The sequence below is a fragment of the Octopus bimaculoides genome, chromosome 1 (genome assembly GCF_046866305.1).
Source record: "Octopus bimaculoides isolate indiv1 chromosome 1, ASM4686630v1, whole genome shotgun sequence".
Classification (NCBI taxonomy): Eukaryota; Metazoa; Mollusca; class Cephalopoda; order Octopoda; family Octopodidae; genus Octopus; species Octopus bimaculoides.
Genome location: NC_142928.1, coordinates 23487486 through 23503294, shown reverse-complemented (window position 1 = coordinate 23503294; position 15809 = coordinate 23487486). Strand labels below are relative to the sequence as shown.

General features: G+C 36.9%; 1 protein-coding gene across 1 annotated transcript in view; it reads left to right on the top strand.

The window, feature by feature from the left end:
• Positions 1–15809, top strand: part of LOC106884171 (ceramide kinase) — a 108854-nt gene that overhangs the window by 84543 nt on the left and 8502 nt on the right. The window contains exons 6-9 of the mRNA XM_014935414.3: positions 188–262; positions 6295–6447; positions 13232–13337; positions 14452–14516. Of these exons, the coding sequence (XP_014790900.1) occupies positions 188–262; positions 6295–6447; positions 13232–13337; positions 14452–14516 (399 nt within the window). The remainder of the gene's footprint in view (positions 1–187; positions 263–6294; positions 6448–13231; positions 13338–14451; positions 14517–15809) is intronic.

Sequence of the window (15809 nt, the reverse complement as noted above, 5' to 3'; positions counted from 1 at the left end):
TTGCCCAAGGTGCCACACAGTGTGATTGAATCCAGAACCACATGGTTGCAAATTGAGCTGCTTAACCACACAGCCATACCTGCAACTGATAAATTTATTATTTTTTAAGCTTACTTATCTTATCATAAGAAATATTTGAAGTTCAGCTGTCCCTTTAATCTGTGTTTTTTTATTCATTTCTTTCAAGGTTCTACAGATACAGTTGTCTATTCAACAGTTGGTATCAATGACCCTGTCACATCAGCCTTACATATCATTACCGGTAAGACATCCTCAACATAATTATTTTCATTTCTGTCTTTTTACCCTTATAGCTAAGTTATATTCTCTGACAATGGATTACAGTGCTGTGAGAGAAAATAGACGATGATCATCTGGGCTAGGGTTACGAAGAAACAACAACAATGTTATCAATAATTTCTTGCACAGGAACAGTGATACAGTTTTTGGTGAATGGATGTAGTTTTAATTAGATCAACCTAATATTTAACTGGTAGAAGGTTGCAATCTGGTAGGACCATTAAATACTTAGCGGTATTGAATTCAAATTCTGCTGAGGTCTCAGGGATTCTATGAAGACCTTAGACGTAGTTCCTTTCTCCAAATCGAAAATAATATATAGACACAAGGCCATATTTGCAGTTGTTCAGACAGACCCCATTACTGACCAGTAATATTTTTTTTATTAACCCTCTCCCTCTTCTCAGCTGAAATGTAATGTTGATCTTGGCAGGATTTGAACTCAGTACCTAAAGTGACATAACTAAGTCACAAGACATTTTGTTCAGTGCTATACTGGTTCTGCCATCCATCACCCTTTAATAATAATGATAATAATAATAATAATAATAATAATAATATATATATATATATATATACTCTTTACTCTTTTTACTCTTTTACTTGTTTCAGTCATTTGACAGCGGCCATGCTGGAGCACCGCCTTTAGTCAAGCAAATCGACCCCAGGACTTATTCTTTGGAAGCCCAGTACTTATTCTATCGGTCTCTTTTGCCGAACCGCTAAGTTACAGGGACATAAACACACCAGCATTGGTTGTCAAGCGATGTTGGGGGAGACAAACACAGACACACAAACATATACACACACACACATATACGATGGGCTTCTTTCAGTTTCCGTCTACCAAATCCACTCACAAGGCTTTGGTCGGCCCAAGACTATAGTAGAAGACACTTGCCCAAGATGCCACGCCGTGGGACTGAACCCGGAACCATGTGGTTGGTAAGCAAGCTACTTACCACACAGCCACTCCTGCACCTATATATATCTATATATATAAAAATGAGAATGTGTGTCTGTCTGTCTGTCTGTCTGATGTCTGTTTGTCTGTCTGTCTGTCTGTGTGTGTGTGTGTGTGTGTGTGTGTGAGAATCCCTAAAACTCGAGAACTACGCAACCAATTTCATTCAAATTTTACACATGCCTTACTTAGGGTTCCAGTTGTGTTTTAGTCAAAAAAAATTATTAACTTCTTGCAGAGTTCGAGCACACGGCAACATAATATCTCCTCCACTATTTAAGTATTACGTGTCAAAAGTGAAACGAAAACACTCATGTCAAATACTTTCACTTTAAAAATGAAACTATTCCACTAGCTGAAACAATCACATTTCGATACTGTAGTGACAGATACTTTCACAGAGAGAGAAAGAGAGAGACAGAAAGAGAGAGAGAGAGAGATGTATATGTATACATGTATATGTACACCATTTCGATACTGTAATGACAGATACTTTCAGAGAGAGAGAGAGAGAGATGTATATGTATACATATAGATGTATATGTATATATATATATAGATCTATACATACATGTATATGTATACATATGTGTAGATGTATATATATATATAGATGTACATGTAATATGTACACATATATACATATATACATGCATACAGATATCTATACATATATACACCCATCACACACACATACACATGCACACTAACACACACATTAGTCATTTGTTTTCTTATCCAAAACTATGTCAAAAGTACTGAATGGATCTTTATGAAATTTGGAAATTATATTCTTTGCATAACGGCCATAACTCCCATGAAAATTCATATATTTTTGATGTTGATGAAATTTTAACCCGAATATAACAGATGAGCATTATTTAGAAAATGATGTCACACGTTATCGAGGCTACCATTCTTTCTGGATGTGCAAAAGGGTATGACGTCTTTATTCCAAGAATTCCTCTTACTCCATCAGGAGCAGACATTCCTTTTACATTCAGAAGACTACAATTCCCCCTTCGTGTGACTTTTGCCATGTCCATAAACAAATATCAGGGTCAAACACTGTCTGTAGCTGGTCTTCTCTTGGAAGAGCCCTGCTTCTCACATGGACAACTGTATGTTGGCTGCTCAAGAGTGGGCAGCAACAAAAAACCTATTTGTATATGCTCCACAAGGGAAAACAAGGAGCATAGTTTACAATGAGGTGTTATAATCACAACAGCAAGAAAGTATGTACATGATCACCTTCTTTTACGAAACTTCATTGACTCTCATATATTTATATTGATATACATATATATACGTGTGTTTGGGTGCGTGTGTGTATATACATCTCAATATATAAAGATGATGCGTAGTCTAGACGGCGTTTTTAGATTTCATTATTCTCTTTAACCCGGGCAACGCCGGGTATTTCTGCTAGTATATATATATATATATATATATAATGTATATAGGATTGAGGTAACTCCTCCAGAAGATATAGAATCAAAAATAGAAGAGTGCCATTGTTATCAAGTGAACGATATTTCGACATCTCATGTGTCTTTCACAGGTTCAAAAACATGAAGTAGATTGACAAGTTTATTTTTTGAACTTGTGAAAGACACATGAGATGTCGAAATATTGTTCACTTGATTACAATGGCACTTTTCTATTTTTGCTAATGATAATAATAATAATAATAATAATAATAATAATAATTCTAATTTTGGCACAAGGCCAGCAGTTTTGAGAGAAAGGGCAAGTTAGTTACACTGACCACGGTGCTCAATTGGTACTTATTATACCAACCATCAAAGGATAGAAGATAAAGTTGACCTTGGTGAGTTTTGAACTCAGAACACAAGGATCCTGATGAAATGCCACTAAGCATTTTGTCCAGTGCACTAACAATTCTGCCAGCTCACCATCTTAATAATAATAATTTACATGCAAATCTTCTGATTTACAAGGGAAAGACACCTGCCTTTCCCAGAGTTTTTCTAAAGCTTTGGAATCAGTAATGTTAATACTTTACATAACTAAAGTGATTTGATTACTCTAGGAATTAAATCCAAATCCCGGGTTCCATTAAGATACCTGTCATCATCATCATCATCATTGTTTAACGTCCGCTTTCCATGCTAGCATGGGTTGGACGATTTGACTGAGGACTGGTGAAACCAGATGGCTACACCAGGCTCCAATCTGATTTACCAGATGGCTACACCAGGCTCCAATCTGATTTGGCAGAGTTTCTACAGCTGGATGCCCTTCCTTACACCAACCACTCAGAGATTGTATTGGGTGCTTTTACGTGTCACCCGCATGAAGGCCAGTCAGGCGGTACTGGCAACGGCCATGCTCAAAATGGTGTATTTTATGTGCCACCTGCACAAGAGCCAGTCCAGGAGCACTGGCAACGATCTCGCTCGAAAATCCTTACACCTGTAATAATTATAATAGTGATGATAGTAGATCCCTACCTAATTTTTTTCTATTTTGTATGCAAATATATGTAAAAAATAACAAATTGGCATTCTGTCAATTGCAGCAACAAGGGTTCCTGTCGATCTGATCAATGGAACAACCTGCTCATAAAATTAATGTGCAAATGGCTGAACGCTCCACAGACATGTATACCCTTAATGTAGTTCTCGGGGAGATTCAGCATGACACAGAATGTGATAAGGCCGGCCCTTTGAATTATAGTTACAACTCGTTTTTTTACGACCTGAGTGGATTGGGGCATTGTGAAATGAAGTATCTTGCTCAATGACGCAACATGCTGCCAGAAATCAAACTTGCAACCTTACAATCTTAAGCCAAATATCTTAACGATTAAATCACACGCCTTCACTTGAAAATATATTCGTAAAGTGAATGAATGTTGAAGTGTGCTGGAACAAATTTATTTACTATTGAGGTGATAAAAAACACATTGATTTCAATAATCCATTTATTGAATAAGCTAAACACTTGCAAAGCCATGTTTTCATTCAAGGTTTATTTCGTTTTCTCTTTCATATCACCTGAACTAAGTTAACTATTAAAATCATTTCAAGTAGAATGACACCTGTTTGGAAAATAATGTTTTGTATGTATAGATTTCTAATTAACTCTTAATGTCTCTTAATTTTTCCTTTTAAGTTTTGCGTTGAATTCATCACAAAATATTAAAAACGAAATTAATAATCACCTATGTAAAGTTAATTAGAAATTTATGTTCACAAAAGGAGTCTTTATTTTTGAAACAGGTGTCATTTTTTTTTTTTTTTTTTTTTTTTTTTTTTTTTAACAAGGAATAGTTTACATAGAATAAATGTTCAAGACTATTTATAAATTTAGCGAACACAAGGATTTCATTTGAATGGAAATTAGCTGATTAGTTTCCTAACAGAAGCCTGAGATAAAAAACATATTTAATTTCTTTTCAATGAATAAGGTTGTTGTTGTTGTTGTTTAGTCTCAGATCAGTCCTAACAAAATAGATTTATGATCGAAAACATTCCACTTATGACCACTCCATATTTTTTTTTCAAACATAGTGTATCTAAGACTATCTATTATATCCTTTCTCTGTATCTATCTATTTTTATAATTTAAGATGATAGCATGATCGTTACCAGTGTCGCCTTACTGGCACATGAAAAAACATTCGAGCGAGGTCGTTGCTAGTGCCGATGGACTGGCTCTTTGTAGGTGGCACGTAAAAAACACCAATATCAGGCCATGTGCCTATAGTAGAAAGGATTATTATTATTATTATAATAAGTAGTCTTATTTTTATCACGTGCTTTCACTGCACTACTGAGTACAGCTCTGTGTGCCTTGGGTATGTGCTGTGGTTTGCTGTGATGCTCTTATGGTTACTGTATTGAAAACGTTTTATGTAGGATGTGTGCAGTGCCTAGTAGTGCTATTTTCTGTATGTTATATATATTTGTAAGTCCTGGTGTTTTTGTTATGTATTTGTCTGAATATTTTTTTATCATACTTAATGTGCCCACTATGATAGGAATTTTTTCTGGTTTTAGACTCCACATTCGAGTTACCTCTATTTCCAAGTCTTTGTTATTGCCAATAATAATTTTAGCTACAACATGTTTCTGTATTCTTATAGTCAGTTTAATTTATTGTTGCTTGTGGACACAAAATATAAATGCTTACGTTGCTTAGTTTCCAAAAGTAGTAGTCATGTCATTAACAAGTGTTAACGTTTTTGTCAGAGGTGGAATTAGGGTTCAACTTGATTGAGCTGTAAGCGAATTTTCATCATCGTCATCATTGTTGTTTAACATCCGCTTTCCATGCTAGCATGGGTTGGACGATTTGACTGAGGACTGGTGAACCAGAGGGCTACACCAGGCTCCAATCTGATTTGGCAGAGTTTCTATAGCTGGATGCCCTTCCTAACGCCAACCACTCCGAGAGTGTAGTGGGTGCTATTACGTGCCACTGGCACGAAGGCCAGTCAGGAGGTACTGGCAACGGCCATGCTCGAAATGGTGTATTTTACACACCACCTGCACAGGAGCCAGTCCAGCGGCACTGGCAACAAACTCGCTCGAATATTTTTTCACTGGTAACGATAATGCTCAAATGTTGCTATTTACATGCCACCGGTACGGAAGCAAGATAGCTGGTGCTCTGGCAACAATCACACTTGGATGGTGCTCTTAGTGATCTACTGGTACAGTTGCCATCACGATTTCGCTTTCGCATAACTGAATGCAGTTTGTCACTTAATTCAATACTCTAATGCACTTATGAATCAAGTGTTTTATGAATGCAACAGCTGTTAACATATTTGTATTTAAATTTGTCAGAACGTATTAAGAATAGATATTCAGGTCATCATTTTGATTCTTGCTTTTCACTATGCAATTAATGATTTAATTTAATACAAAAATAAATATTGATTTATTAATATTAACTGCATTCATTTATTGATATTAACTGTATTAATATTTAATACTCTTTTGCAATGAAAAACTAAAAACTATTTGTGTTTTTTTGTCTTTTTATATTATTATTATTAGGAGACTCCATGAATATAGACTGCTGTTCTATATACCAAAGGGACCAGCTTGTACGCTATAGTGTTTCATTGGTTGGTTATGGTTATTATGGTGATGTTCTTGCAGACAGTGAAAAATTCCGATGGATGGGTACCAAGCGATATAATTGGTCAGGTAAATCCTGTTTTTAATATTGATTCTCAGTATTGCTGTTGTTTTTTCCACATCCTGAGTTCAAATCTTACTAAGGCAGAAATGTTAGAGCATCAGATGGCTGACTTGTGGTGTTTGTTCTGCCTTTTTAAGTTCTGAGTTCAAATCTTGTCATGGCCTCTACTTAAGCCATTGGTTGATTTAACACCATTACCTGGTCTTTGGTGTCTTTACTGGAGTCCACTCTGTTGCAAACATTTGGGCAAAGGTTCTCATTTCAAGTGATCTTCCTCTCTCCTTCCCATCAGTCTCAGAGGTTCTCTAAAGAGTTATGAGCACAGCTGTCCCTTCTGAGTAAAGGGACAGAGAAAAAATATGTATTGGATGGATGGCCACCACTGTTAGAGATACTGCTTGGCTCTGCTGGCTTAGAAAAGCTACTGTAAGTTGGACTAAGAAAATACAAAACAAAATCTAAGTCAGAAAAGGAAGGGCAGCAGCCATTAATGTTTCACAGGGCTCGCAATAGTGATGGAGGAAAGGGAAGTGTGTTCTCAGAGTGAAACCTTGTCTAAATGCTTCCAATAGTGAGGACCTTGATAAGGCCACCTAAGGGCCAGCTAGTGGTGTCAAACTGAGCAACAGAATAATTCTAACAACGAAAATCAGGTACATCCTGTCCATTCAGCTTCTAACCATCTTTTGTCCCTCATATCCAAGCAGAAAGTTGTCCACTCAAGTCTGTACAACTCTCAAACTGCATGATGGCCTCGTTATTCCTGGTGTCATGAAAGAAGCACCAATATATGCTGTAAAGTAGTCAAGAAGGGTATCCAATTGTAGAAACCTTGCCAAAGCAGACACTGGAGCATAATGCAGTCCTTGGGCCAATAAGATCCTGTCAAACCATCCAACCCATGCTAGTATGGAACTTAGATGTTAAATGATAATGATGATATATTATATATATATATCATCATCATCATTTAACATCCAAGTTCCATGTTAGCATGGGTGGGACAATATATATTCATATATATATATATATATATATATATGAATACGACTGTTACCATTCCCTAGTATTGTCTGCAGAGAGCTGTAGAGTTGAACCTAATGAAATTTGCACTTAGAAATATTCATGAGACAACAGTGTTGGTACCATGAAGTTGTGTCTTCTACACTGTTTCTACACCATTCTACTGTCTTCAAAGTGAAAAATACAAAGTTTTCGGTGAAAGATCTTGTGAGATTTCTTTCTATTTCTGCCAAGGTCTTTCTAACAATGTTGTTGGTACCCTTTGATGGTTTGTAAGTGGAACGGAGCCAAATATAAAGTAACAAGTTCTTCTGATTGTTTGTTAACTATGTAAAAAAAAAAAAAAAAAGCAAATCAATATTTCTGATAGACACTTGTCTGTGTTCGTGATTTTTTTTATTAATTTCCTTTTCATTTTCTTTCTATTATGAGTCATTAGTAAATATAATTATCAGAAGTGGAAGAAGTATAATTATATAATTATTACAATTATAGAAGTGTGAATGATATATGCGCTACATATTTTTAACCAAGTAAAGGTGACATAATATTGATATTTACAAATCTCTCTTTGCTATTATTACATGTAGTTAGACAAACTTCTTTAGTTCCTTATTTAGTTACTCTTGGTAATTATTCCAACAATTAGCATTAATTCCAAAGCTGGACCATATTAACAGTGAAACACCAGAGGCAAATGCTCAAATGCATACAAGCACATAAAGTAGGTGTTTGAAATGAACAAATGTCTAGCTTTGTTGCTAAGGGCAACGTTGTATGTCTTGTATTAGGGACCAACGAAATCTGTTTCCATAAACGTGGCTGTGTAGCTAAGACGTTTGTTTCACAACTGCATGGGCCCAAGTTCAATCTCACTGTACAAGCATCTTATAATTTGTATTTTAGCTTTGAGTTAACCAACACATTGTGCTTGGAATTTGGTAGACAGATACTTTACAGAAACACATTGCATATGTAGGTGTGTCTGTGTGTATTTGTCCTTTATCTATGTTTGTGCCAACAAAGATATAAACATCAGAAAGAAAGCAAAATAATTCTGTTTTATAAGTGAAGTTCCTTGAGATATTATTCTGCATTGAGTCATAGATGCTCCCTTGTCACTCTCACCATCAGAAGTGCAACAAATCAGCAACTAGCCTGCTAGAAACCAGTAATTACCTCCACCAAGGAAGGTTATCTTTTCATTGGCGTTGGTTTGTCTGTCTGTGTGCAAAACAACTCAAAAAGTTGTGAACGGTATTTGATGAAACTTGCAGGAAAAGTTGGTAATGACACAAAGAACAGATGATGAAATTTTGGTAGTGATCCAGGAATTTTTATGGATTCTTGAAGGATTTTTCATTTGTTATATTTACTTTACATGAAGTATTACGTTACGTTCTTTGATTATCTCCCTTGAAAACACATCGTTTCCACGTAACCTATGGTGGCGTTGTTGCTGTTTAGAGACAGTGTTGATGATGACGATGGTCGAGATAAGTATGGGAGGAGGACAAAATAGTATCGGTGGTTATAATGGCGACAGGAGCGGTGTGATATGTGATGCTGAGGTGATGGTGGTAATAGTGGTGTGAATGATAGTGTTAGTAGTGTGATGATGATATTGCAGTGGTTATACTGGTTGTGGTGGTGAAAGTGACTGTCAAGGTAACCGTCATGATAACATTGATGGCGGTGTATGCGGCAGAAGTGGAAGCAATGACAATACTGCTGATGATGTTGGTGGTTGTGAACTGCTTCAAATGGTTCCTATTTTTAAAGGGGTTTTTTTTTTCTTAAAATCATATCGCTGTGTTATTTTTTTTTTCACCCCTGCCAAGGAGGTTATGTTTTTGCCGGCGTTGGTTTGGGAAATTGGGCGATTTTCAGCATGCGTGTATATGGGTGGAAATGAGCTGCTTGGCGGAGGTCTGCGCTCTCCGAGTGCTTTTCTAGTTAACAACTGTATTTTTTTATCAAAACATTATAAAATAAGTAGTTCTTAGACTTGAGTTGAATTACAACAGTTATTTGTAATGAATATGTACAAGGTTTGGGTTTTTACCCATAAGAGGGAATAAACTTAAAGATATTTGAAAGACTGAAACCAAAGATCTACAGTATTATTTATCTGCAAGACTGGTAGATTGCAGTGAAGTATTGCACTGTTTCCAAGTGCAGCAGGTAACAAAAAATCATCCAGTGATTGTTGGTATGTAGGATGGGATTGAACCCATAAGTAATATATCTGTGTGTACCTTATAAACCGGTGCATAATCAACTATCTTCCATCTCTCTCTCTCTCTTATTCTTGATTTATATCTCAGTAAGCATTGAATTTTGAGAGGTCTTGGTGATTGAAGGAATTTTGAGACTAGTAAAGAAAGCAGATGAAGAAGTTAAACCTATCTCCCCCTTTTCTTATAGCTCTGTTTTGCAGTTAAACCTATCTCCCCATTTTTTGCCCCCTGTTTTGGAGTTGGACCCATCTCCCCTTTAAAGTCAGAAGACCTCATTGTGGCTATAATTGTCATTGTCTATTTCACAGGCGTGAAAGGTTGATAATGTTGGTAGAACTTTGAGCATAATACTTTCCACATTGTTGACATTGTATCACATTCTGAGTTCAAATCCCATTAGATTAGACTTTGTCTTTCACCATTCTGGTGTTGACGAAGTAAGTACCATTCAAATAGTGCAGTCGGTATAGTGAGGCCTCATGCCTATGGTAGAACCTGTTGTTGTTTATTTTACTATTATGCACCTGTTACACATGAAATATTTACACTTTTGTTTGGCCACTGCAAAACAGGAAGTTTTACTTGCAATGCCACTCCCAACTTGCTCTAACCTCTTAACCAAAAAGATCTTAATCTATTAGATTAGGTTGTCATGCATATATGCCTGTGTTTGTTCTTGTTTGATATTGAAGTGTTGAAGAAAATCAGGCAACTATTTGTTTTAATGATTAATGCATATCTTAGTTACCGTGGAGGCGCAATGGCCCAATGGTTAGGGCAGCGGCCTCACGGTCGTAGGATCGCGGTTTCGATTCCCCGACCGGGCATTGTGAGTGTTTATTGAGCAAAAACGCCTAAAGCTCCACGAGGCTCTGGCAGTGGGTGGTGGAAAACCCTGTTGTACTCTTTCTCTCACTCTTACTTCCTGTTTCTGTTGTGCCTGTAATTCAAAGGGTCAGCCTTGTCACACTGTGTCATGCTGAATATCCCCGAGAACTACATTAAGGGTTACACGTGTCTGTGGAGTGCTCAGCCACTTGTACGTTAATTTCACGAGCAGGCTGTTTTGTTGATCGGATCAACTGGAACCCTCGACGGAGTGCCAACAATATCTTAGTTACCATTTGTTGTTGCTTTGTGCCAATGATCAAGTAAAACCAATAATCAGGGCCATTCCAGCTGTGATTATCACTTGTTTTCCTTTTTGCAATATCAGTGTCTAGGACTATGTCATCCAACTTGCCCTCCTTCATATTTTCATGGCATTAGTGTGTGATTTGAAGGAGATTTGGTTGATGTTTCTGTTAGCTTAGGAAAACTATGGAAAGTCATCTGTTTGTGTTTTGTCTCTGGTAGAAATCATCCAGTACACTCTGTAATGTGGTGGCATTAGGAAGGGCATAAAAACTATGCCAAAGTAAACATTGGAGTTTGAAGCAGTCTTCTGGCTCACCAGTCCTTGCCAAACCATTTGGGACATGCCAGATAGCAAAACGGATGTTAAATGATGATGATGATTGTATGAGTGAACTGGAAACACAATGTCATTTCTTTTATTAATTTCATTTCGTTTATGTTATGGAAAATGCTGTTGAGCTGAAACAGAAAAGTGTTAATTGTATAACTGGGTATGTGTTAATTGTATGAATGGATGTGTGTCAATTATCTAATTGGTTAGAATTTAATGAAACAATGGATAAAGATATGTCAAATAAGTGCTAGTTTAAATGGGTGAGTGGTCAGATATTCTCATAATCTGTATGTGTGTATATATATATATTAACTTATAGTTAAAAAAAACTTCTCTGGCTTTAATGAAATAGTATGTTTTTATCACCATCTTTCATTGAACTCATCCAGTATTCTCTTTCCCACCTCCATTGGGAGATATAGATACAGCATGGCTGTATAGTTAAGAAGCTGGTTTCCCAATCATGTGGTGTTGGGTTCAGTCCCATTGCATGGCCCCTTGGACAAGTATCGTTTACTTAAATCTCAGGCCAACTAAAACTTTGTGAGTGGATTTGGTATACAGAAACAGAAAGAAGCCCCTGTGTGTGTGTGTGTGCTTGTGATTCCTTGTCTGGACTTCATGTGATGGTTGTAAATGGGCATCAGTCATAAAAGCAATGTTGTTCATTTCTAGTCTTCTATGAGAAAAGGTCTGGCCATGGGGAAATATATTATCTGACTTAGAAACAGATGAAAGTCAGGAACAGGAAGGGCATTCTATCAAAGAAAATCTGCCTCAACAAAGAATCCATCTGACCCATGCAAGAATGGAAAAGAAGATGTTAAACAAAAAAAAAAATGATGGTGATGATCCCTGACACTACCTGGTTGTTGTTTAATCTCAGTTTAGTGATGATCAATGCGACTGCTGATCAAAGCCATTTCAATTGAGACACAGTGTATTTCAGATCACATTATCCAAAGTATTCTCTAAGATAGTGATGTGTGACTTGACTGTTGTTTCCCATGTTGGTTTGCCTTGTTATTGTCGGTGGTAGTTACTCAATACTGAACATTCATATATGAGTAAGGAGAGATTTTATTCAATTTAAATATAACATTATTCATCATCATCGTTTAATATCTGTTTTCCATGCTGGCATGGGTTGGACTAATTGATTAATTAAATACAAGGCATACTCTTACAAAGAGAGAGAATTCATTTGATTCCAACTTGTACTTATTTTATTGAACTTTTAGAGTGATTAAAGACAAAGTCAGCTCTAGTTAGATTTCACTTTGGGTCTTAGAGGAACAAAACTAAATATAAATTCTAGTCTAGGCGTAGGAGTGGCTGTGTGGTAAGTAGCTTGCTTACCAACCACATGGTTCCGGGTTCAGTCCCACTGCGTGGCATCTTGGGCAAGTGTCTTCTACTATAGCCTCGGGCCGACCAAAGCCTTGTGAGTGGATTTGGGAGACAGAAACTGAAAGAAGCCTGTCGTATATATGTATATATATATATGTGTGTGTGTGTGTGTGTGTGTGTGTGTGTGTTTGTCTGCCTCGCATTGCTTAACCGATGCTGGTGTGTTTATGTCCCCATCACTTAGCGGTTCGGCAAAAGAGACCGATAGAATAAGTACGAGGCTTACAAAGAATAAGTCCTGGGGTCAATTTGCTCGACTAAAGGCGGTGCTCCAGCATGGCCACAGTCAAATGACTGAAACAGGTAAAAGAGTAGTAGTATTCTCTCTCTCTCTCTCTCTCTCTTTCTCTCTCTGCTGTCTTTCATTGGCCTTAGATATGACGTCATAAGGTTGTTGTTTAGCAGAGTTCATGATCAAATACAATGTTGGTATTTGAAATACACCTTTACTTATTAAAACCTCAATTTATCATTTATGTAATAATATTTAGAATGAGATTTTTATCTAAATAACACTTTAATATGAGTGAGTTGGTAACAGGAGTTTCCATGCAGTCTTAGGAACAGGTGTATTGAAAAAGTTAATATTGTTTGATTGAATTTTTGTTGTTTAAAAAAAGTTTGTTTTTTTTAAATTTTCTTCAGGTTTCAAGAAGTTTCTAGCAAATCAATCCTACCTGGGAGAAGTCTCCTTTCTACCTACCACTGTTCATGACAGCCATCCTCGGGATAACACTCGATGTTTGTCAGGGTAAGTAATCAATACGATAACAACAACAGCACCACACAAAGTTTTTTTTTCTTTCTCTTCCTGATTCTTTATGTGAAGATGTGTAGCCTAGGGCAGTGCTTCTCAAACTAACCAATGTAACAGGAACCTGTAATATTTCTTAGTATTATTAATTTATACCGGAAACAATATATATAATGATTATAATAAAAGTTGACATTTTTAAAAAATCTTATATTTATTTTGTAACCAAACAGGCGCAGGAGTGCTGTGTGGTAAGTAGCTTGCTTACCAACAACATTGTTCCGGGTTCAGTCCCACTGTGTGGCATCTTGGGTAAATGTCTTCTACTATAGCCTCAGGCCAACCAAAGCCTTGTGAGTGGATTTGGTAGACGGAAACTGAAAGAAGCCCATCGTATATATATGTGTGTGTGTGTGTTTGTGTGTGTGTGTGTATTTGTGTGTCTGTGTTTGTCCCCCTAGCATTGCTTGACAAACGATGCTGATGTGTTTATGTCCCCGTCACTTAGCGGTTCGGCAAAAGAGACCGATAGAATAAGTACTAGGCTTACAAAGAATAAGTCCCGGGGTCGATTTGCTCGACTAAAGGCGGTGCTCCAGCATGGCCGCAGTCAAATGACTGAAACAGGTAAAAGAGTAAATAATACAATATTACACAAGCATTTTATGACATTTCTTTCTTTTCTGGAAACTCGCTGCATACTGGCAGCTGATGGCTTGCGGACCACCACTTTGAGTAGCACTGGCCTAGGGGTTAGGGTGTTTCACTGATGATTGTAGGATCGTAGTTTTGATTCCCGAACTGAGTGTTGTGTCCTTCATCAAAACCCTCCATTTCACGTTGCTCCAGTCTGCTTGGCTGTAAATTAGTTCCAACAACTGTTGACCCTGCGACAGACTGGCGTCCTATTCAAGGAGTCTGTCGTAATTTCAGTCACTTACATGCCATAAGTCAATCTCTGATTTCATGAGAATCATAGAGCTCATGATACACTTACAGCTAGGTTTCTTTCCTCAACTTCCATGCCACTTCTGTGCCTATATTATTATTATTATTATTTATTTATATTTCACTTTGCTGAAATTAAATTTTTGTTTCATCTGTTTTCCAGCTGCCAGGTGTGTGCTGCTGCTCTTGACAGACTTCACCAGTATCCTTCAGAAAGTTCCTCTCTTGGTAAGTTTGCAACAGAATCTTTAACCCTTTACCATTTAAACCAGCCATATCTGGCTCAAATGTTCTGTTTTAGGTTCAATCTGGCCTTTCACAGCTACCCTACAATATAACAGAAAAGATCTTTTGCTGAGTCATTCTGGTCTACTTAGATCAAGAACAGATTAATGTTCATTTAACTGTGTCTCACGTTCATGTAGGTCACATCAAAGTATTACATTTGACTCTGGGTGGTAACCAGGGAAGGAGTGGCTTCTGCTTGATCTCGATGCTTTCCTGTTAGGTAGAATTTCAAACTTCTACAGAATATTAAACCTGTAGTTATTTGTAGAATCATTCCATGAACTTTAGAAAGTGCTTACAAATTCCAAACAAGTTGTGTTGGAAAAAAAATTTTTTTTTTCAAATAAAAGTAAAAAAAAAAAAATCAAAGCTACATAAATTGATTTACACTTTTTTAATATCAGCATTAGATTTCAGATTTATAGGAAAGGAAACAGGATTCTTTGATGTTCTCTTATATCTGGAGAGTATAACCAATAAAGTATTGGGGCATGAAATGTGTGTGTTTATCTGCTTGTATGTCATGTAATGTATTTGGAGAAGTGAAACTGTCAGAGCACATCCTGTTGCTTGCTGAAAGTGTCAAACTTGACAATTCAGTTATTGATTGGATTGGGGGAAAAACACTGACACAACTTTTTGTTTGTTTAACAATGGGAACTGATCTCAGCACAGTATGATAACAAGACTCTTGTCTGATTATTACACTACTACTATTCCCAGTGGCTATTGGCTTATATTATCTTTTTACGGCTACAGTTTTTGTTTGTTTAAGTCAGGAAGGGAGACAATGCACTTGACCTTTTCCAGGGTCTCCAAGATTGGAGAGAGACAAGGAGGAAATTATCTTCAAACCACTAGTGACCTGGCCTGAATGCTTGCAACAGACTAGGCTCAGCTAAAGGCCTCACCCAAAGTGCCTAGTTATGGTGTCCAGTCTAGCAACAGGTTAAGCCTACCGTTCAATATGTCATGTTAAGAGGGTAAAGATCTGGGACAAATACCACAAGATATTTGATCCAACATTCTTACAGTTCCACTGCTTGAATTGGATATTTTTATATCCACCTAAAATGTTTGAATGGTAAAGTTGACCTTCAGAGTGCAGAATCTCAGAACAAAAACAACACATTTTATCTGATGCTCTTATAACTCAGCTACTTCAGCATGTGTATGTGTTGAAGCATTGCAATTCTCATTTAATAGTCACCTTTCTTTGAAATTCTGTGATTA